General features: G+C 42.7%; 1 protein-coding gene across 2 annotated transcripts in view; it reads left to right on the plus strand.

Annotated features, from left to right (window-relative positions):
- Positions 1–2,583: 2,583 nt before the first annotated feature.
- The window catches only part of PMP22 (peripheral myelin protein 22), a 32,018-nt gene continuing 10,227 nt past the window's right edge, over positions 2,584–24,374 (plus strand). Inside the window, exons 1-3 of one of the 2 annotated variants that reach the window (XM_083352359.1) lie at positions 2,584–2,825; positions 6,503–6,603; positions 7,631–7,724. In XM_083352359.1, the coding sequence (XP_083208485.1) occupies positions 6,526–6,603; positions 7,631–7,724 (172 nt within the window). In that variant the 5' untranslated portion in view covers positions 2,584–2,825; positions 6,503–6,525. Of the gene's footprint in view, positions 2,826–4,704; positions 4,777–6,502; positions 6,604–7,630; positions 7,725–24,374 lie in introns of those variants that run through there. The other variant, XM_083352360.1, reaches the window with a different exon arrangement.

Below are 24,374 nucleotides of genomic sequence, written 5' to 3' on the forward strand. Positions count from 1 at the left end.
CTAATGAATGAAATACATAATCAGAAAGGACATGAGAGACCATAAAAGAGGGTTTCACAAATAAATAAAAATAGAATTCCCCTGAGATATATAAAGGAAACCCAGTTTGTTCTCAGATGGAATTAATTGCATTGGTGATATCTTGATCAGATGACACACAACCTGGTCCACAATGTAGTTACTAAGAATTGTCACTGGGTTCAAAAGGAGTTCCTTAGGCAGTCCACATGGCACTGCAGCCTTTATAGTAGACTTGTGCAAAGATCTTGTGCCCGATGAGCATACTGTTACAAAAAAAAAGCAAGCAGACTGCACGGGCTCCTTGAGGTGTGGTAGTGATTTGGTGACATCAATGGAGGGGAAGGACCAATCTTTGCATTTCTAGTTTGGAGGAAGTGAGTCTAAAAAAAAAGTGAAGGCGAGAAAAAAAACTTGATGCAAAAGCTACAGGGTTGGGTGTTCTGTTGTGTTTGGTGGGTTCTAGCACCCACCAATTCTAGTGGAGAATTATTTGAGTGAGAGAGTTGTTTCCCTGCCCCTTTAAGAATGTTCTTGTCTCCTCCTTCTCAAAAAATCATTGATGGATCCCATCCTACTGGCAACTTTCATCCTGTATCTAACCTCTCCTTTCGGAGGAAAATGATTGAGAAAGTGGTTGCAAAGTAACTTCAAAGAACTCTGAATGAAGCAAACCATCTGGATTCCTTTCAGTCAGGATTCAGACCCAACTATGGGATGGACACAACATTGGTCACGCTTTTGAATGATCTTTGGCAGAACCGGGAAGGAGCTTGGGCATCCAGCCTTGCCTTACTGAATCTTTCTGCAGCTTTCGATAGCATTTAACCCTGATATCCTTTTGAATCAGCTCTGGAGATGGGGTGGGGCAGTGTTGTGCTGGTTTGCTTCCTTTTTCCAGAGTCAGTTCCAAACGGTGGTGATAGACAGAGATCCTGCCCTTGGTCCCTACTTTGTGGGGTTCTGCAGATTCAATGATCTCCCCCCTCTTATTTAACATCTACATGAAGCTGCTGGCTGAGATCATCTGTCTCTATAGGATGAGTCATCGTCAGTAGACTGAAGCTACCCAACTATACCTCGCTGCCCCTGGCAAATGAAGTGATGCTGTTAGTGTTCTTTTCTGGTACCCGGAGGTTGTGGAGGCCTGGATGGGGAAAAAAAGGCTTCACCTAAACCCTGGCAAGATTGAATGGCTTGGGTTTTGAGGCCCTCTGATTCAGAGACTATGCCATCTTTGGTTCTTGATGGGGTTGCACTGCCTCAAGCAGATCTGATATGCCACTTCGGGTGGTCCTCAGGCGGCAGTCATGGTTAGGAGAGCTTTTGCACAGCTTTATGTTGTGCAGCAGTTACAGCCATTCCTGTTCTGCTCAGAATCAGTCATGCCCTGGTCACCACTCAGAGATGGGCTGTTATAACACCCAGTGCAGGGGGCTGCACTTCAAGAGTGTCCAGAAGCTTTAGCTGGTGCAAAATACAGCAGCACAGGTATGTGTGTTCCTAGAATGGCATGCATCATATCTTTGTTCTGTGAACTGCATTGGTTGCTAGTTTTCTTCGGGGTCCAATTCCAGGTGCTGGTTTTGGTCTTCAAAACTCTTCGTGGCCTGCGCTGGATTATTTGAGGAACCATCTTTGCCTGAATATATCTGTCCATCCTATCAGTTCCAGCAGCTGAGGCATGCTGTGGGGGCTGCCTACAAGAGTTTCATCTAGAGGGACTCAGAAGATCGGACTTTTCTGCCTTGGCACCTGCCCTATGGAACTGCATCCCCTCCAAGGTGCAATCTGTTATCCTCCCGGAAGGCCCTCAAAACCTGGCTGTATCAGCCCAGCGTTCTAATAAGATAGTTGCATTGTTTTTAATACTGTCTTATATTTAATAATATGTATAGGGGTTTTTAAAATTATATTTGTTTCAATATTTTGATTTTATGATTTTTATTACACACCACCTAGTCACTGTTATACAACAAATAAAAAAAATATGGGGGTCTCACAGTCACTCAACCCCTTATTTTATCCAAGAGCTCCTCCAAAAATTGCTTAAACAGAGTGTGGAAAAGAAACACAAATCCAGAAGAATAAAAGCCGTCTGTTAAAGAAGGCACAGCATTGGAAGTCCAGAAGTTCGGGTTGTTTCCCATATGGGAAACCCAGTAGTAGGATTTAAAAAAAAAATATTTCTAAAGAGGGTCTCCTCTTTAACACTTAAACTAAGCTGACCTTGAACAGCAAAGGGAAAACAACTTTAGGGTTTCCCCTCATTTTTCCCACTGAGTTCCCAGACACGGTACTGCATTACAGGTTCTGCCCCTCGCGTTGGTATTTGAGTGACAGCTGCCAGAGATATGAGGAGCCGACGACCCCTTTGTCGCTTTTGGCGCTTCCCGTGCCTTTTCGGTCAGGGGGAAAAGAGTCCAAAAGCCACACCCTCGCGGAGTAATGCCTCGCTCCCCCACCCCCAATAGGCTCTGCGTGCTTGCTGTGTTCCTTTGCTGGGGGATAAAGATAGAGGCGCTGCCCCTTTAAATAGTTCAGGGTGTTCTCTCTCAGGCCACCATGACATATCTGGGCGTTGGAACGGGGGCTGAATAAACCGAGTAAGCACGAGATCTGCGCTAGCAGTAAAGGGATTGCAAACAGCTGGGGCTCGTCCCATTCGCTGCTACACACCGGAGTGGCTGGCGACGGTCTTTGGCTCTGCTAAGGCGGGGCTCTATTCCTGGAGTTTAAACCACCACCGGGTTACTCTTGTTGTAGGGAATACTGCTGCAAAGGAAGCGCGCCTTTTCTCAGCCTTGGTAAGTCAACCCATGAACGAGGACGCGAGTTCTTATTATCTTCCCGCAGGACCAGGGCAAACTTTTTTTTTTTTTACAGGGTTCCCCTCTCGGGAGACTTAGCGAGTCAAAGTTTTTCGGGGACATCATCACATGATCCGGAAACAGCACCCCCCCCCCTTTTAAATGTAGATCAATCGCTCAACGGCCGACCGCTTCGTTTATTTGGGATTGGGGTGGTGGTGGTGGTTGGTGAACAGAAACTCGCTGGACAGTTATGAATGGGTTAGTCCCGCCCCGTTTCTATACAGTACCAGCGCTGTTCGAAAGTCTTCGGGGAAAAATAAAAAAAGGCTCTGCACGAAGAAACTAGTGGCGCGTTGGCAACTTCGTAAAGAGAGCTTGCTTCGTAAAGAGAGCTCGCGGAGCCCCTGGTTCTGGGCCAGGGGAAACGAAAACCTGGGAGGGGAAGGGAGCGGGCGTGGGAGGCATCACCCATTCCATGGGATCAAGGGCGCTCGATCACCTTTTTTTTAATTTTAATTCCATTTATATCCCGCCCTTCTCCGAGGGGCGGCTTACAAGCTTAGCAGTAGCATTTTCTATGTATATGCCTGCTTATTAGGGCTTTCACCCCCACCCCCAAGCGGCATTATTACAAAGTCAGCTTAGTTGCCCCCCAACAATCTGGGTCCTCATTTTACCTACCTCGGCAGGATGGAAGGCCGAGTCAACCTTGAGCCTGGTGGGATGCGAACCTGCGCTAATTGCAGGCAGCTGGTGTTACTTAAGGAGGCATTAGCCCACTGCTCCACCAAGGCTCTTGTGTGGGACGAGGGAAGTAATTTGTTTCCCTCTGGAGTTGCTAAGGGAGTACTATGTTCCACTTGTGCGCGCTCTCTCTCTCGGTGTGTGTTTTGTGTGGGAAGCGAATGTGTGAGGTAGACGCGCTATAGGCAACTAACGCTGCTGCGAAACGTGGTTCTTGTCTGCCTTCCCTGCTGCAATTCTTGGCGCCTCTGCGCTCCGAAATGCTCCCCGACCCAGCTCAAGAGAAGCGTCTTCGCGCATCCTTCGGAAGGCTTCTTCAGAGCCTTCCGGCTTTCTCTCGGCAGCGAGGATATAACGGAGAGCAAGCAGAAGGCGAGCGGGCCCGGCCAGGGGCGCTGCCCTCTCTTAGCAGGGCTTGGGAGAGTCGCTTTCAGGGGGCAAGGTGGGAAAGGGTTAGGCCAGGGGTCTTCAACCTTGGCCCTTTTATGACTTGTGGACTTCAACTCCCAGAATTCCTCAGCCAGGCATGCCTGGCTGAGGAATTCTGGGAGTTGAAGTCCACAAGTCATAAAAGGGCCAAGGTTGAAGACCCCTGGGTTAGGCAGTTTGCCCGGACTGAAGTTGAGTCGATACCCGCCCTGCCCTGGGAAAGGTGGCACCTGCCCCGGGATGAGGCGCGCGACCCGTACAAGGAGTCGCCTCTTTTTTCACGCTCCCGAATTAAGGAATTACAGGGTCGTAAAAAAAAAAAAAGGGAGGCTTGTTTGGAGTTGCGAGAGGAGGAGACGCCTTTCTTTCGCGGAAAAAAAGGTCATTCTCCCGCGCTCGGTTGTTGGCGCCGCAAGCACCCGAGAGCCGCCGCGTTCAAAGAAAGAGCCCGTCATCTCATTCCCTCTCTCTCTCTCTCTCCTCGGGGAAAGTATTTATAGCTGGGGCACGGTTTGCCTGGCCGTCGGCGTGCTACACAGACCCAGCCCGCTGGGCGCCCCGCCGTTGATTGGGGCGTTGTTCCTCTTGAAGGGCGGGACGTTTGGAGGCCCCGCCCCTCGTCTCCGGAGAGAAAAAACGCGGGCAGCCGCTTTCCCGGGCTCCTTCTTTCGGGGCTCCCCCCCCCTCGCTTTTATTATTTTTTTTTCTGGCGGTAGGGAGCGACCGACAGAAAAGGGGAAAAAAAACCCTGCAGAAATTAAATTGCAGCGGAGTAAGTAGGCCGCTTCATTTCCAACTCGTTCTTCTGGCGGCACGGGGAATTTAAGTTACGCAAACTCCATTCTTGGGGAGGGTCTGTTACAGGGGTAGGCAACCTCGGCTCTTTTAGGACTCGTGGACTTCAACTCCCAGAATTCCTGAGTCAGCTCTGCTGACTCAGGAATTCTGGGAGTTGAAGTCCACGAGTCCTAAAAGAGCCGAGGTTGCCTACCCCTGGTCTCTTACAAATCACCCTCCTTACCCCGAAGCCTCCCGGCGCTTTTATTGCACGAAGATCGCAAATAACACGTCTGCTGCGGTTACCCCCTCCCTCCTGGCATCCTAAGCGGGCTAAGTTGGGCATTGATTGGGAAGGAAGGAAGGGCGGGCGGGCCAGACCCTCTTCAGCTGAGCGGACCTCGGCAGGCAAATTGGCTTCTGGTTCGGGGTTATCGGATCTTATATAAAGCTTCAGTTGCTGTTTGAAAGCTGGCCCGCTCGAAACCATGCCGGCCCTGATATAATTAGAAACGGGTTGAAATATTTTAGCACGTAAATCTCCCCCCTCCCTCCATTTCCCGCTGCCTGGAATTCAGTTCCTCCCTGTAGTCCATTGGTAGACAGAAGTGTGTGATGTGTGTCTCTTGTATTGTTTGTCTGTTTATGGTGGTGTAGTGGTTTCCCTTTTTCCTAGTATGTAATAAATACGTGGAGCGGTTTTTTCTCACCTAGATTAACTTCGTCGGGTTCTTAAGCCCCTCCATTTCCTTGCTGCTTTTAACAAAAACCCACTTAGTTGTTGCTTTGGACCTTTCAGGATTTATCTGTCCCTCCCTCCCTCATTCTATCCAGTCCAATACTACAAGCTTCAAAAATCTCTTTTCCCCTCTCTGCCCCCCCCCAATAATTGTCAACTTTATTTTATTATCTGTAGTTGGGCTGTGAACTTGAGGGATTGGCGGTTTATTGGTTTGCAGATGTTGATGATTCAAAGGAGAATGGTGACTTTGTGGCATAACTGTTTCCATTCCCCGCCTCCTACACTACCTCAGCCAGTCTCTGAGGTCTAGTCCAAGCGTGGCACTGTTTTCCTACTTTTAGACTTTTCTCCCTTTGACCCGATTCAAGTGCATCCTCAGAAAAGAGATTTTTTGTCTGCTGTCTCTTTTCGGAGGAAAGCTCCTGTAGGGCGAACGGAAACTTTGAGGAATGCTATGGCATTTAGACTCAGCAGACCAGGCGTCATATAACTTTTCCAAATCTTGGAGGGAAGCAAAAAGGGAATCAAATTTTGGGGGGGAAAGTTATTGAAGTTGTGTATTTTATGGATTGCTTGGTAGGGGATCCTTTTCCTTGCAATTTCTGCAACTGTTAGTTAGTTACTGTGTGATTGCAGTGAAAGTCCCCAAACCTCCCCCCCCCAAAAAAAATTCACATTATTTCAAAACGTAGGCTTTATTTCTCCAAATAATCACATTCAGTCACATAAAATTACCATTGTTTGTCTTATAGTTGCTTTTATCTCCTGGTTAAGTTGGAAACTCTTCCACTTTCATGCATTTTCTTAGCTTCATTCTGCATAAAACAAAAACACATTTGGTGAATTTTTTTAAGTGATCATAAAATGATTCTGTCTCAGAGGCGCCCTCTGCTGTTCATTTCTTAAATTCAGGTTTGCCTAATCTCATCCATGAGTAAACATTTTCCCGCCTACTTAAAGGTGTTTTCCCCCTTTCCAGATCTACTGAACACTTTTGCCAAAATGCTCCTTTTGTTGTTGGGAATCATTGTGCTCCATATCTCGGTGCTTGTTCTTCTCTTCGTTTCTACAATTGTCAGTGTAAGTAAACTACCCTGCCTGTTTTTATTGCCTACACCTAATGCTCCATTGTGTAATTAACTCACTGCTTCTTTATGAAATATATCTGCTCCATCTATTAAAGCAGATTAAAATCTACCTGTCTATTCTTTTAAAATTTAATGTGAAATTATAGTGCAAACACAACAGAATTGTTGGCATTCTCATAACTTTCGCTATACTAATGATAGTATTTATACGTGTCAGAGAATATATTAAACTTTCGCTATATTAACGTTATACGTGTCAGAGAATATATTAGCCTTTGGTGAATCTGTTAGCTAAATAAAACAGAAACCAAAATTTTAAGCATAAAGGCCTATTAAATGTGAGTCAGTCTCTGCACTGGATTGGTTCAGGAAAAAAATCCTTTTACTAGGTAACCACAGAAAAGTTTCCAGATTACTGAAAGTGGCTAAGAGCCACAATTTTAGGTGAGTTTTTTTTTTAGTGGCCATCCAAATGTTACTGAATGACAATTTCCAGCAGTATCAGTTTCCATGGCTGATGTGAAGTATGCTGGGGTAGTTGTTGAGCAACATCTGGAGGAACTGTAGCTTTTTTAGTCCTGGCACTGCAGATGTGCCAATTCTCCAAGAGGGCTGATTGTATTAGCTGCCATGTGTTTTATTGGTATTCTGCTCCAGAACCATTCTGCCATTGGCACAAGAAGGTTGAAGAGAACAAAATTTTCTCCATGAAATTTTGCAAAGGTTTTAAAAGAGACACATTATTTTGTTTTTGCCTTTCTTCTGAAGGCTCTCTGTAATGCAGTCAAAGAGATCAAAGCACAAAGAAAGGTCTTTCTCCTCTCAGCCAATGTAAAGAGGGATGTGTATTTTTACACTTACTGTTGAAAAGAAGCCTTTACTGCATGGACCTTCAGAGGGTCTTTAATGGCTTTCATTCCTTAAGTGAGCTTGACTGGCTTAACTTCCTTAGCCTGGAAGATAACATTAAGTTCCATCCCCTTCTCTGATAAAAAAATACACCATTCTTTCTTTTTCAGCAATGGCTCATTGGGAACGGACATAGGGCAGACCTTTGGATGAACTGTACCATTCCTGTGTCTCCATTTCGTTGTACAACATCATCTACAAATGGTGAGATTTCTGATGGGTGTGGCTTTCTCTTAAAATACACATCTTTCATCTCTCTTTTTTTTTTACTCCAGTATCTGAAATAGTGTCATCAGCTAATCCTGGAAGCAGTTTAGATAGGATTTCATGATGTACTCCACCCCCTTCTCTCACTGTCAGCTATGTGCTGCTTGAATGTGTGCTTCGTTTCCCCAACTTCTTGCCAGACTATTAGACAACCCTGGCTCATTAACGCTATCTAGACACTTAGCTCCATTTATGAATGAATATATAATTTGCATTCTTCCCATTTTCTATTAAATTGGTGGTCAGATGTCTATTAAGAAAATGGATGCTCCTCATAAATTGCTTGGCTTGTCCCTCAAATAAAGCGTTTGACCGGTGAACTGTTAATCTAGTAATTGTTGATTCTTAATACCTTATAGAATGTTGACTCTGTCCTGCTTCCTTAATTAGCCACAAAACATTGGATATTTCTTTAACCTTTGGAGTATGCAACAATGAATCCAATCCAAGGCTGTATAAACCCAGCCTACGTATTACTTTATGTTATGCTAAACCATGGTTTTTAATCTATGAACAAATATTTATAGGCAGAGATATTCCACAGGTAGTGGCGTTGTACACATGAAAAAAATGTTAGGGTCACTGAGGTTGCAATCTTATGCTTGCTTATTTAAAGGTAAATTCCACTGCAGAAAATTCTTTGAATAAATATGTGCAAGATGTATTGTAGAAATGTGTAATAATGGTAAAACTGGGCCTCCATTAAGGAAAATCATGAAATACATGGGGTTTTCTCCTAGGTTGGTCTTTGACCGTTTGACTAAATCTTTGTTAAGGTCCTTGTATATGGTTTGTTAACATCTGTTGCTACAGATTATGGATTCCCTTCTTCTATTATCAGCCTCAGTGTTTTGGTCATAAGTCCTTGTAAGGCCATTTAGTTGCCTTTTATTTTGAAAATTCATCTTCTGTGTACCTAGGAAGTCATTTGATTTTGCCTTGTTGTTTGGGCGGTCCCATTTTGCTTCCCAATCAAGAGCATGGTTTATTTTGCATAAGACCCTGTCATGAGTTTTCTAAAGGGGTTTGTAAGGTTATTGTGGACCACTGAATTAAATGAATAGGTAGTTTAGGCCAGCAAAACTGAGTATTGTAACTTGCAACTGTGTGATGTGGGATAAAACCATTCTTAATTTTTTCTTGGGAGAAAGCACTTTAAACCTAGGGGATTGATGGGTTATTATTATGGCAACAGCTTTTCTTATGAAAATAAATAATACTTACTCCAATCTCTATCCTTTTCAATTTGTTCTCTACAGATAATTCACTGGCTATCGGTGGTTATTCTCCCAACAGCTATATACTCTATCCAACTTCAGTTTTTATACAGTATTCCCTGACCCCTTTACCAATCAGTTCTTGGATAGTGTTGGCAAAAAATGTTTCAGTATTTCTTAATTAGAATATTCTTTCAGTTTCCTCTCAGGGATCATCAGATTCTTTGTTGCCAATATGATGTGGGATTGAGTTATTTGGATCTCTGAATTGTTGCTCTGAGTAGGTGCTTTTATTTTTTCATTTTATCCAGAGTAGTTGCAGTCGAAGTTACCACCACTGGGAGGGTGGAACTGTATTAACACTTATCTTTTGTGAGTTCTGTTTTTCTAATTAGAAAAACTGTCTTCTTAATTACACAACCCTAAGAGGAAAGGAAATAAATACTTCTAAGTTTCCTCATAGGATAAATAGACATTTTTTGGTAATAAAGAGGAAAAGGGCCTTCCCTCCCATTACAATCACCAAGTGTAGATTGACATTTCTTCCAACTGTTTTTTTAAATGATCCCTCTGGGACAATATTCAGGGAGGTGAATTGTAAGTAGTTTGATCTATGTTAGTTTGTTCTCAGTTCAAAAGAAATACTGAATTGCAACAGTATGCTGGAATGAACATAATGTTTCCTTCCTTTGAAGATACAGGAACTTTCTTTACATACATTTTAAAACACTGAGCCTGTGACAATATTTGGAAATGAATTAATTATTTTGAATGTACTCAGTGCTTATTATTTTTGCAGTTCCTGAAACTCCAAGTCATTCAGCAGAAATAATGGAAACTGCTACAACTTTGGTTACTTTTAGGCCCATCAGATAAGTTCTGCCCTAGACAATTGGAGCAATTGTGAGGAATTGTGTGATTTTAGATCTAAATTATGGAAGTTGAAATGCTTCAGGATTTCAACCTAAGGTCACTAGCCTAGAATCCCTTTAATATCATACCAGTCATCAAAAACAAAAGCTTAATCTTGGATATTAAAAACAGCTGGACTACTCTGAAAGAGATATAAAATTGCAGGCAAATAGCCGATCTTTTGCTTCTGTTTCAGTTTCCCCTAGTCCAGGGGTCGGCAACCTAAAAAAGAAAAAGAGCCACTGGGAACCGGTTCCATCACAAATTAAAAAAAGAGGGAGCCGCGTGCGTGTGTCCATGCACGCGCATGCGCAAAAAGGTTTTTTGCGCATGCGCGGACGCACGCGGCTGCCATTTTTTTTAAAAATGAGATGGAACCGGTTCCCGGTTGCCCGACGGCGACGGCCCGTCTGCAAAGCTGCCGCTTTCGGCAGCTTTGCAGACGGGCCGTGGCAGCTTCCTCAAAGAGCGGCGCCCCTGCCCATTCCGAGAGGTGCGCGCGCACCTCTCCGAACGACCGGAGGTGCGCGCGTACCTCCGCGCGAATGGGCAGCGGTGCCGCTCTTTGAGGAAGCTGCCGCGGCCCGTCTCAGCTTCCTCAAAAAGAGAGGCGCCCCTGCCCATTCCGAGAGGTGCGCGCGCACCTCTCCGAACGACCGGAGTTGCGCGCGCACCTCCCCAAACCTTTGGGGAGGTGCGCGCGTACCTCCGTGCGAAGGGGCAGCGGTGCCGCTCTTTGAGGAAGCTGCCGCGGCCCGTCTCAGCTTCCTCAAAAAGAGAGGCGCACCTGCCCATTCCGAGAGGTGCGCGCGCACCTCTCGGAATGGGCAGGGGCGCCGCTCTTTGAGGAAGCTGCCGCGGCCCGTCTGCTAAGCTGCCGCTTTCGGCAGCTTCACAGACGGGCCGCGGCAGCTTCCTGAAAGAGCGGCACCGCTGCCCATTCGCGTGGAGGTACGCGCGCACCTCTCCAAAGGTTTGGGGAGGTGCGCTTGCACCTCTCCAAATGGGCGGTGCCACTCTCCATTTGGAGAGGTGCGCGCGCACCACTGCCCGTTGGAAGAGGTGCGCGCGCACCGGGCGGCTGGGAGCCGCAAGAGACGGCTCAAAGAGCCGCATGCGGCTCAGGAGCCGCAGGTTGCCGACCTGTGCCCTAGTCTTTTGCCCACTTACTGAACCGGGATAGAATTATGAGATAAACCCAAGAAAGAACTTCAAAAAGCATTTGTAGATTGGGCACGAAGCCCCACACGTAGGAGAACTCGGACAAGCTCTTAGTATGAAGTGTTTCAGAATTGTGGCAATTCTCATGAGATAATTATGCATCATCTTGCAACCAGGTAATATTAGTGTTTAATAGCCTCTCCCAGCTTGTTGTATTGGACTTCAGTTCAATAGTGTTCCTACAATACGGACATTTATCTTGTTGGCTGCTTATTCTGAGAAGAGCTGATCTGATGCATCACAAGGACACACAGCACTGGAGAAAGCTGCTCTGTAAGGCGATCATTTAGTATTTAACAGTGATACAGTGGGGCAAAACTCAGTTTGTGTAGTGGTCTATTTTTGTTTTTATACCACATTACTACCGGTATATTCTGCTGCGATTACACACAAACTCATTGGTTCACAGTATAAAAGAAACAAGACAGTAAAATAAAACCAGCAATCAAAATAGACAAACACAAGGCATCTGGCATCAGCCCTCAAATTCCCTCCAGAAAAGCTCAATTTGAGAAGTTTCTGGAAGGTGACCAGAGTTGGGAATAGCTCTTTGTGTTAAAAGCTGCTGGAACAACATTTTTTTAATGTCCCCATTAACTGAGTCCCATTGTCAAGGGCAACGTCTCTTTCTAAATCCTCGGCTCCATAGTAGTAAATGTCAGCATGGGCATACTGAATTGGTGGATTACTTTGCTCAGTCTGTTTTTTAATTGCAGGCCCACACAGGTATAATGAATAGCTGATAGGCTGTGTAAGACACAGGCATATAAACACAGCATCCTGTCTGCAACTCATCCAGACAATCTGCTTTCATGAGTTGCAGACGACTGGCAAGTGTGTGTTTCCACATATTCCAGATTATTTATTCCGTAATCAATCTTTTGTCTGTTAATGTTGGGATATTCTGTAATGCTCCCAGTTCAGCTGCAATGTTCATTGTAACTGCTGAGAGCAACAGTGATATGTGTTCCTCTCTGGAGTGAATGGAAAGGAGGCTGTGTTATCCCCTAATACAGGGGTGTCAAACTCAATTTCATTGAGGGCCGCATCAGCATTGCGGTTGCCTTCAAGGGGCTGGGTGGGTATGGCCAGGGTGGGCGTGGCCTACTGGGTGGCGTGGCTACAGTGCATGTGGCCTACTGGGTGGGTATGGCCAGCTCTACATCATTCGCATCAAGGGTGCCTATGGGGGCCTGGGCAGGAGTGGGACAGATCTGAGGGTCTCTGGCAGAAGGAGGGTCTCTGGGCCAGGGCCAAGGCAGTGGGGGCTATTCCCTCACTGTTTCCAGGATGGCTTCACGGGCCACATGAAACCACTTCATGGGCCGGATCTGGTCCCCGGGCCATGTGTTTGACATGTCTGCCCTAATAGTACAAGCTAAGTACGCAGGTACCTGGACACATCTGTGTATCAATGTAGCGGTTTTATCTGCTAAATCTGAAAGTTTCTAATCAGCATTTGGTAACGTTCATTTTTGTGCAGCTTAAATGTATGCAGGACTATGGATTTTTGAAGTCATTGGTGTAGTGGGCACTTTTTAATTTAAAATAAAACCTATTTACAGTATATTAAATGAGCCTTCCAACCTATTTCTGTTAAGTGAGCCCTCCAAAGTGGGGAGGGAGGCGATATTGTTTGCACAGCTGAGAAAGATGAAGGAATGTTTTGCTCTTGGTAACAAAAGCTTACACAAGGGAAAATTCAACATTTTGCTAACGTGCAGGACACATCCCAAAGGACAACCATCAGGAAATATTTGCATTTTTATTTTGGATACATGTATTGTTTCCCTCTGGGGATAGAGGGGATTGAGACAAAAGGGAACTATATGCAACATCATGTTCTTACAACCCCTTCTTTTGGCTCAGGTCCTGTGCCTCTTCCCCGTATACTCACTGCCAAACCTTATATACTAAGAATGGAAACTTGCATGGTTCCATAGTATGTTGCTGAACTAAATTCTTTACATCTTTCCCTGTTGGTTTGGGGCTGCTGGGAGATGTAGCTCAGCAACATCTTTTCTACCTATAGGGCAGACATGTCAAACACAAGGCCCGGGGACCAGATCCAGCCCATGAAGTGGTTTCATGTGGCCCACGAAGCCATCCTGGAAACAGTGAGGGAACGGCCCCCACTGCCTTGGCCCTGGCCCAGAGACCCTCCTTCTGCCAGAGACCCTCAGATCTGTCCCACTCCTGCCCAGGGCCCCATAGGCACCCTTGATGCGAACGATGTAGAGCTGGCCACGCCCACCTAGTAGGCCGTATGCACTCTAGCCACACCCACCCAGTAGGCCACGCTCACCCTGGCCATACCCACCCGGCCCCCTGAGGGCAACCGCAATGCTGATGCGGCCCTCAATGAAATTGAGTTTGACACCCCTGCTCTAGGCAAATGCATACCAAGGCAGTCTATCCAGACCTCCTTTGTTATAGGCCTCCCCATCCTTATTCTGAATACCAATTATGTTCTATGTCCCTAGCTGATTGCAGGTAATACCTCAGATATTCATTCCTACTTGAAGATGTCTATTTCTCCCATGGATCTGTAAAGAAAGATTTTTATGCATTATAAATGGATGCCACAATTAATCCTTTAGAAGCCCTCAATTATAGAAGTTTCCTTGTAGATTTTGAAGAAAAGCTGTCCAATGGGCATATAGCCATGTAGCTCAGTTTTGAAACTTTGAAATTTCTCCGGGTTCTTTTCAATTAGACTTCGTGCAGTAGACCTGGTTGTTCACCTTTTTGCTGGAAAACTAAGGATTGTATCTTTGATTGTCTCATCTGCTTCTCAAATAAAATGCTAATTTTTAATTTTATTTGCTGCTATGTGAGACAGATCAAACCTTTTAAAGCCATTGTCTGTGTTTACAGGGGCAGAAAGTAGATAAAGTACTTTTTTTTAAAGATCTTTACTTGTAAATTCATACAGTTGAATTGGGTGCTGTTCATTAGCTTTGTAAATATCAATACCACCTGAATAATGCCACTGCAAGGGACAGAAAATGTATCACTATGTTTTCCCTAATGGCACCTTACTTTAATTGGCAAGCTTTGCTCTGGAGCTCACTAGAATGATGTGGGTGGGTGCATACATGCACGTGCCTTTAGTCAGTATTGACTCCTGGTTAACTGCTTAGATTAGGCTCTACAATTTTCTTGGCAAGATTTTTCAGAAGTGGTTTGTTGTTGCTACCTGCTCAGGGCTGGCCCAAAATCTCCCAGGCTTTGAGCCTAAGGAAGGACTAGAATTCCTGGTCTTCCATTTTCTATCTGTTTTTGTGTTTTAATCACTACAGCAAGCTAGCTCTAGAATTATAAATAGCTTTGCAGATATATGCCTGCTTGAATTACTAACCATGTAGCAGAATATATGATTGATGCCTGCTTTATATTTACCCAATATAATTTGTCATTTTTTCTCTTAAATAATGTAGTTTCCTTTTTTGGTGCAAATGGAGTGTTTTGATGGTGGCCATCCTTCTTAGAAATTGTGGCTCTCAAAGATTGTGAAAGAATTTAAGGTAGCAATATCTAAAATTAAGGGTATGTAAAGTGAAAAAAAAAAATCCCCAGAGAAAGTTTGTCAGAGCAGTGTATGTAATATAAACTCCAAATCTAATTCAAATTGATATTCATGTTTATATTATATTATATTATATTATATTATATTATATTATATTATTATATTATTATATTATTTTCAGTGTTTTAAAAATGTTCACTTACAGCTCTCATATCTTAAAATCTGCTAGATGATGCAATCTGCTGAAATATTTTATTCAATAGCAGTGACAAAGATGTGTGTCTCCTAAATAAATCAGATAGTACAGTAGTATTTATTTGCTTATTTAATTTTTTGGTGGCTATCTTTGGCAAAAAAACATGTAACTTTCACATTCAGATTTTTTTTTACAATGTCATCTAGCAGTATCATCTTGTCTGGAACATGTTTGATTTTGATACATCTTACCATTGAAATTCATTGTTCAGTTTAAACGGTCAGTTATGTGCCATTTAAATAGTTTAAATGGTCAGTTACGTGCCACTTAAGAGTTGCCTGAGCCGTGGGATGGCTGTCCAATAAATTTGACAAACAAACAAGCACATAAATTTATAATAATTGTCAGTTCAAAGGTTGCACTTATCATAGTTTCAGCTTGCCTTGCCAGGCATTCTTCTTTAAGACTTATCTCAGGAATTTAGGACTGTGTCCCACTTGTATATCAAAGCTAGTTTCTCTTTTGAAGCAGCACCATTGAAAGTAGTGGTATAAAGTCAAAGGATGCCTGGAATGATGAGCTCATGTTCAAGGCCAGATACCATTTTTCAGATGACATATTTTATTTATTTTTTAAAAAGATTTATATGACTGCCCATCTTTAACAATTCTGGGAGACTCACAACAACTGTAAAACCAGTACAGTAATTATAAAACAATAAAACAGTAAAACGATCAAACCAAACCCCTGTGCCTCTCCTGCAGCATGCTCCCTTTTATGCTCATCCCATTCTTCCATCTTGTCCCATCCCAGCTTTTTGGTAAACAGCCAGGTCTTGATGGCCTTCCAAGTGGCTAAAACAATGGGGGGCTTCTGAATATTTTGGGGAGGGGATGTTCCATACGGGTAGGGACAATTATGGAAACTAAATGGCAGGATTTCAGGGAAGGGCTCTGGAACATGCCTATTTTATCTGATCCAGTGGGACAGACAGAAATGCAGTCTTGCAAATAACCATGTAGGGTTATCCTGTGCCATGTAGGGATTTAAAGATGATAACCGTCATCTTAAATTGCACCTGACAGGAAACTGGGAGCCAGTACATCTTGCACAACGGAGGTATAACATAAATGAACCTATGAACACCCAAAACTATGTGTGCTGTTGCCTTTAGGACCAGTTGTAACTTCTGAGTGGTCTTCAAAGGCAGCTCCATGTAAATTGCATTGCAGAAATCCAAAGGGGAAATAATTAAGGCACGAATGACTCTGAGTAAGGCCTCCTGGTCCAGGAAAAGTTGCATTAGATCTGCGCAAGCTCCCCAGTCAGCCATAGCTTCCACCTCTTTGTCAAGCAGAAGCCATGAATCCAGGAGTACTCCCAAATTGGGTACCAGCTCAGTCCAGGGGAATGTAACCCCATCCAGAATTAAAAATGAAAACTCACCAGACCCTGGAGGTGTGGGGAGCAGGAAGCAAAAAAATTAGATCATTCTCTTTTGCCAGAATTGAGCTAAAGTTGGTTCATCTCCATTCAGGCCCTCCAAGGATCCAAACACTTGGACAAGTACTTGCAACAGCTTCACCTGCCTGGTCTGGCATAGATAACTGTGTACCCTATGCCAGGGCTTTTCAACCTTTTCACCCACTGTACCACTTTTAGGATATGACAACATCCGAGTACCACCAGTCGCCTAGCAAGGTGTCAAAAACTTGATGACCAAAAAAAAAAGAAGGAAAAAAGTGATGAAATACAGGTAGTCCTTGACTTACAACAATTCACTTACTCTATGTTCAAAGTTACAATGGCACTGAAAACAGTGCCTGATCTAACCCCCAAGACACTCTTCCTCCTGTCCAAGGTTTTCACTGTTCTGAGCTTTCTGTTGAGGATTGGCAGTGGGGGTGGGGTGGGGTGGGGTGTTTGGTTTTTATTCCCCTGTCTGCTGGGTGGTTGCAGCAGGTTTTGGTCACTTCACATGACCCTGGGAGATTGTGACCGTCATAAATATGAATCAGTTGCCAAGCATCTGAATGTAAATCACAAGACCCTGGGGATGCTACAACGTTCCAGCTGATTGGCGCTTCTTCTAGGCTCAGCAGAAGCACCGGGATCAGCACCGAGCTCCAGCTGGAGCCTGACGCTGATCCCTGCAGCTCCAGCCGTCTTTTGGTCAGGCTTGTACGGTGCTGCCACCAGTTCAGCTCATTCCCCTCCCCCGCTACCACTTTTCTAGGATGGTCACATACCACCTGCCAGGTGCCAATGTACCACAGGTGGTACCCATACCACTGGTTGAAAAGCCCTGCCCTATGCCATTGAATGATCATATTCAGCAGTCTCATGAATGTGTTTAAAGAGGGGTATGGAGGGGTATGGAGAAACCCAAGTTCTTATGCACCCCACATTGCAGGAGACTAGGGTTTGATCTCTTGCCCACCAATTGGAGAAACACAAAATGGTGCTTCCCACTCCCAACCTCTGGGGCTGGTGATATAGAAAGCCACTGAGAGATTTGGGAGAGTTGCAGTACCCCCATCCTGAACCCTCCAAAGGTCATCAGCCAGCATGATCAATTTGACCTTTAGTTCTGTATCCTAGCCTGACGTCAGACTGAAAAGGGTGCAGATAATCCACTTCATTCAAGGCCCTCTGAGGCTGCAAGCAAAAGTGGAAGCTTGCAGATTGGACCAAAGTTGTCTAATACAGCTGGATCCAAGGATGACCAATATTGAAATCAGATTTGTCCTTCTGTTCCCCTTCCCCCCCATTGCCTCCTTGATATACAACAGGGCTTTTTTCATTAAGTGAAACAAAGTTCTGATTTTAGAAAATGTAAAGTCTTATTTCTGAAAGATTTTAAAGCTTCCAATTTTTCTTATTGCTTCTGTGCTATGTATGCAGAAATTGAAATGGTGAGGCTTTTCCTACGGGTGGTACAGAAATCATTGGTAGAGGGAACTATTTAAGAGGCAGCATATTTACATCAAATTTATAGGCTGCCCCACTCGCAGTGACTCTGGTCAGAATACAGTTTAAAAAGACCTTGACTTGTGTTGTTCTTTACATATTAGACTGTATTCACATTACTTGTTCTCGGCCCAGTCTGTTCTCTGGAGTGTCCTACCAATGTGTAGACCAGTCATTCATTTTTTCATTTTCATAAGAAGCCTTTGCTTTCTATCCAGTGCTGGCAGTGCTGGTGGAGTTACTGAATTGTGGCATTTGTGCAATTGTGGAGTTACTCTGTATGGCATCTTCTGTTGGATTGCTATCTGTTGCATGGTCTTTGTTGCAAGAAGAGCTCTAAAATTCAATTCTGGCTGCCCTCTCTTCCTTTGCATAGCTGGGGTTTTGCAGGTAAAGAGGTAAGTGTGTGGGTGGGGAGAATAGCTGTTTGGTTTAGATCAGGGGCCTTCAAACTTGGCCCTTTTTATGACTTGTGGACTTCAACTCCCAGAATTCCTCAGCCAGCTTTCATAAACATACAATATAGGAAGAATATTTCTCCTTTATATTCAGGAAACTATTTCACCACCTTGAGTCGCAAGGTGCTTTCAGTAACTGACCAATTTCTCACATTGCTGGGTGGTGGGTTTTTTAGTTTATTTCATCAAACCAAATTGCTTCAACTCTTAACATTTTCCAGCTTACCGCCGGGACCTGAAGACCTGGCTCTTCGAGCTCTCTGGCCCAGGCTGAGAATTTTAATTTTAATTTTAATTTTAATTGGGGTTTTATTTGTTCAGGGACAGATATAATTTTTAAATTGTTTTTAACTTTTGTATTTTTGTTTTTAATCACCCTGTAAACCACCCTGAGTCCTTCGGGAAAGGGCGGTATATAAATGTAATAAAATAAATAAATAAATAAGTGCTTGGTTTGGGTCCTGCTTCCAAGTTCCAGTGGGGTTTAAGTCAGTGTTAATATAACCTTTCCAAAGTACTGATTTTTCCCCCTACCGGTAATTAATCTGTTTGGAGGCAAAGTTACTCCAAAAGTCAGGAAATTCAACAGTAGGTGGGGGGGGGAAGAGGGGGAAATACTTTTCATAGACTTAGTTTGTATATGTAGGTTTATCTGTCCTTTTATCTGATGATTTTGATTCAGTGTATAAGATATTCAAAAGGCCATATTATGTGTTTTTGGAAGATGTGGAAGATGGTATAAATATGTATGAACTGATCTGTTTTCTCTCTCTCCTTTCCTTCCCTCTTAATATAGAAAGCAAGTAATGACCCCATGAATTAGGCTTAACTCCTAGTGACTTACGTGAACGTGCATGTCTTTTTTGGCAGCAGTACAAATGTGGTTTGCCAATTGCCGCCTTTAAGAATGTTTTTTTTCTACTTCCCACTCTAGTCTACTGTCCTGAAATTTTCATTCAAGTCATAACCAAACCTAGCCTTGCTTTACTTGTGAGTCCAGACAAAGTCAGCCTCTTGCCCTTACTTGTTGTTGTTGTTGTTAGTTGCGAAGTCGTGTCCGACCCATCGCGACCCTATGGACAACGTTCCTCCAGGCTTTCCTGTCCTCTACCATCTTCTGGAGTCCATTTAAGCTCACGCCTACCGCTTCGGTGACTCCATCCAGCCACCTCATTCTCTGTCGTCCCCTTCTTCTCTTGCCCTCGACCTTTCCCAGCATTAGGCTCTTCTCCAGTGAGTCCTTCCTCCTCATTAAGTGGCCAAATATTTTAGTTTTAGCTTCAGGATCTGGCCTTCTAAAGAGCAGTCAGGGTTGATCTCCTCTAGGACTGACCGGTTTGATCGCCTTGCAGTCCAAGGGACTCGCAGGAGTCTTCTCCAGCACCATAGTTCAAAGGCCTCAATTCTTTGGCGCTCAGCCTTTCTTATGGTCCAACTTTCACTGGCATACATTGCAACTGGGAAGACCATAGCCTTGACTATACGCACTTTTGTGGACAGCCCTTACTTGACAAATCTCTAATTATTTCTCCATGTTAGATATTTTCAGTTTCCTCTAATTTTCTTTTCTTTCTCACGGTTTGATAATTTCTCTGTTTTACTTTAATTGTATACATTAGAAGTGGAAAAGAGACATTAAAATGGCTCACAAAAAAAACCAAAAACAAAATCGAAGAAATCTTAGTATTGATTGATCAGGAAGAAGATTGAGATTTACGATGGATGGATTGTTAAATGTGCATGCTGTAAAAAGTCACATGCTTTAGGCAACCACAAGGAAAAAAACCCAGTAGAACATTTCTGTGGTGCCTTTAGAGAAAGAAGTAAGGGGTGTGATACACACTTGGAAGACAGTGTACAATTCTGTTCTGGGATTTAAAAAATGATATTGCACAAGTTAAAAAAAAGTTAGAGATAAGTTCAGTGAAAAGAGATCAGTCTGTTTTCAAATGTCAGTCATCACGCCATTCAAACAAGAGGCTCTCCTGCTTATAGATTCTTCATTGGCACCTGATCACCCTTTGTAGGAAAAACTGCAGAACTGTGATCCACTATGGGTAATATTATGGTCTAAACTCATTCTTTAGTGGGATTTTTCTAAATTGACAGTAATTTGAGAAAAAACACCTTATTTTTTTCTTATTTGCCACTTGGAGGACCTGACAGGGACTGCAAATTAACAATAAGGCTATTTCATAAATGAGGGGGAAAATGGCTGTCATCTTAAATACACATTTTGATTTACCATTAAGAAATAATCCTAGTCAAACTGTGCCATCTCAACTCATTTTGAATAATTCAGCAAAATTATTTTCATCTGGAAACAAGTAAATAAATACAAAGGTTATGAAAATTGCCATTAACATGTGCATATTTAAACATTTCAACTATATTTTGTTTGAACTTAGCAGTGTGTCTTCTGTGTCTTCTGATATGGTTCTTTTATACAGATGTTCTGCCCTCACCCAGTCAGGATTGGTAGAAATGTTTATTTTCTCCTGGACTACATGGTTTGTCACACTGCTATAATTATTACAGCTGATCTTTTTCTAAAAAAAAGTTTTTGAGCTCTGTAGAATTAGTAGACAGTTTATTTTCATGTTTGCAAGTATTCTTGTCTTTACTCAATTCCTCACTTAACCTTCCAAAGGAAAAGATTGGATCTTCATTGGATCCCTCTGGAATCTTTCTGCATATGAGCAAACAAAGCACATATTTTAAACTACAGATGAAGATGAGAAAGTGCAAGCAATGTTCTTTACTTTTTTATGAAGAATGTTTAATATTTTTTGTTACTGCACGTCAGATTGATTTTTAATTTTTAACCCTACTTTTCAGCATTCTAAGGCACAAGAGAAGAAAATGGTTGTAGAGCCCTTTCAAACTATTTTTAAAGGAATGGGAGACTGGCAAAAATAATATTGAAGTCGAGTTTGCATGCATAAAATACAAAGTAAATAGATCAGGGTTGGTCAAAATTAGGTATGTATTTATAAGTCCATCTGTGATATACACTGCATTTCTAAGAGTTCCTGATTACTGATTTCCAATAGTATAAAATTCTTCACCGTAACATTCTGTACTAAGCAGACACCTTTTTATAAGCCTTTGTGCAATTCTGTACAGTGTTGACTTTAGTTTCACAACCTCTGATCTGTAGTTCTTTTATTGCATGGGCAGATGGCACAATAATATACAATAATTTAGCAATCCTTATGAGTTAGGAACCACTCCGGTGGGAAGGTAACAGCGTTCTGTGCGCCTTTGGCGTCTAGTCATGCCGGCCACATGACCACGGAGACGTCCTCGGACAAGCGCTGGCTCTTCGGCTTTGAAACGGAGATGAGCACCGGCCCCTAGAGTCGGAAACGACTAGCACGCATGTGCGGGGGAACCTTTACCTTTTATGAGTTACTCTATGACTTTCTCCTTAGCTGATGGTTTTGTGTGTTTCGAATAGGCCTCTGGGATCTAAACAAAACAAGGACCCATAAGCCTGGCACATGCTCATTGTTGAATTAGATGACTAATTCATTTCAGGTGTATTCAGTGATGTTACACTTGTTCAATAAACTTGATGGAATGTTAGTGCTTATTAATATAGGTGCAATTCCCTTATATAATGCTACATTAAACTGAGTCTTGTGTCTAGTTTGACCAGTGATCATTTCCATGCCAGCTAAAACTGGGAGATTTCAGCAGTTTCCCATCTTCATTGTCTGAGGTCCAGTTTAATGTGTAGTTGTTAAGAAATAAAATTACAGCCTACTGCTTGCCAGTTCTATGCATTAATATAGGTGTTCCCTTCCATTCTTGTCATTTTTCAGTAGAAAAACATTAGCAAATCTGTTAGAATTAGCAATTTGCAAATTAGCATTCTCCAAATATGGACTTTAGCCTCTGTGATATCCATAACCAAATGCTGAGATAAGGAAATGTGCTGGTTGGTAATTATGAGAATTCAACACATCTGGAAATTACCAGATACAGAAAATGTTTTCTTTATCTGTTGCTTACAGTGACATTTTAACAACTCTTAATGGTTAAGAGTTACGTTCTTATGAGCTCATTTGTTGAAGGGCCTGAAGTAACATGTACACCATGTACTTTCATTAAACCACAACAGCATTGAGGGTTTTTTTTAGAAAAGAAGATATTAAAACCCTTTCAAGTGTTTGACATCCAGTGGAATGCCTCTCTCAATGCATTCCATCCAGTTTCTCCTTTAAAATAGGGACAATTCTTGTATTTATGTAGATGAGTAGCAAGAACTTTTCTGCTTGGTTTGTCTCTTGTGAGAGTCACTTGCAGCCCTAGGATGGGACAGGTTGCATAGGTCTCCAGGCAACTAGAAGCTGTTGGTTGCAGGTGTAGTCTATAAAATCTTCCCACCCATACTGTTGCATTAGTTGCACATATCCCTTTCTCTCTGGTTATGTGGGATCATATCATGGGAAAATAATTCCCACATCATGAAATGTAAAAGTTTTCATAGCTTTCTCCCTGGTGTTTCATTTCAGAACTTTTTTTATCTTGTAAAGGAATCTCCTCTATATCTCCCTCACAGACACATTCATACCATACCAGCCTCTAATCAAGGACCACCCACAAAGCAAATATTTTATTTCTTCCCAAAGAGTTACCCATTGTGATACTTGATATCCTATTGCACAAGAAGAAAAACTGGACATTGAAAAGGAAAAAAACACACTATTTCCAAATTCCTTACATGAAAGCTGCTTAGAGCATTCTTCATCTTCATAGTTTGCCTTTTAGTCATGTTTGGAATCTACTTTCCTTGGTTTCAACATAAACTCTTAATAGGCAGGATGCTCTGGTGGCCATCCAGCTGAAGAATCTTCAAGTCATGAGATATATTGTACATGTGGGAATTGAGATTTAATCTGGACACCAGAAACACAGCTGGTCTTTACTTCTGAAAAAGAATGTACAGTGAGATTGAGCTGAAATTCTTAAGCAATATTATCTCTCTAATTTTTATCATCATAATCCTCTGTGTCTGTATGGATCAACCTTCTGGAAAATTAGTTTTGTTAACTAATTACTACAGTTTTGTCTGTCAAACATGATACGATAGGAATGTTGGTGGGTTTTGGAAGTAAGGGGAAGAGCATCACTAACAAAACATTTGTTCTTATTCAACACTGATCTACAATATGGATGCCTCTCTGGTTTTCATTTTAATATTTAATAGAAGTCAAATGAGAATATAGAATGCCTGTGAACAAAGCTTTGATTGAAGAGTACAAGAAGATTGGCAGTCGTTTTTTAAAAGAGTTGTGGAGATAACTGTATATAGAAAGATTTCTACAAATAATTAAAGGTAGCCAATTTTAGATAACAAGCATTCTATTCAGGTATAATCATGGTTGGAATACATTAGCCATTTATAACCAGATTATCTAAGGGATTATCTAAGGGAACACCTGCTGCCGGCATCAACTTCCCATCGTCCTGTGCGCTCCCACAGGGAGGGCCTTCTTAGGGTACCGCCGGTTAAGGAATGCTGGTGGGTTATTCCCAGGGGAAGGGCGTTCTCTGTGGGCGCGCCGGCCCTTTGGAACCAGCTTCCCACAGAGCTTAGGACCGCCCCCGACCTTCGCTCATTTCGTAGGGACTTGAAAACTTGGTTTTTTTGAGCTGTCTGGCCCAGACTGAGGGGTTTTAATTATTTAATTAATGGGGTTTTAGTTAAGTTCAGGGATTAATTTAATCTTAGTTTTAATTGATTTTAATTGTATGTGATGTATTTTAACTTTAAATTTTCCCTGTAAACCGCCCTGAGTCCTACGGGAATAGGGCGGTATATAAATTTAAATATAAAATAAATTAATGAACTATGTGCCAAGGTATTAATGCCATTAAAATAAGTCTAGCTTGTTGTGTCAAATGTTATACAATGCTATGGTATAGGGATAATAAATACTTTTTATTTAATTTTTATAGCCACCAATCTCAACTGGTGAGTGGAATATATCATAAAAATGAACAATAAAACAATGAAAACAATTCATAATAAATATATGGTTGCTGAATAGAATTATTGCCCTACGTGTTGATACA

Source organism: Vipera ursinii, assembly GCF_947247035.1.
Source record: "Vipera ursinii genome assembly, chromosome: 2".
In the NCBI taxonomy this organism is placed as follows: domain Eukaryota; kingdom Metazoa; phylum Chordata; class Lepidosauria; order Squamata; family Viperidae; genus Vipera; species Vipera ursinii.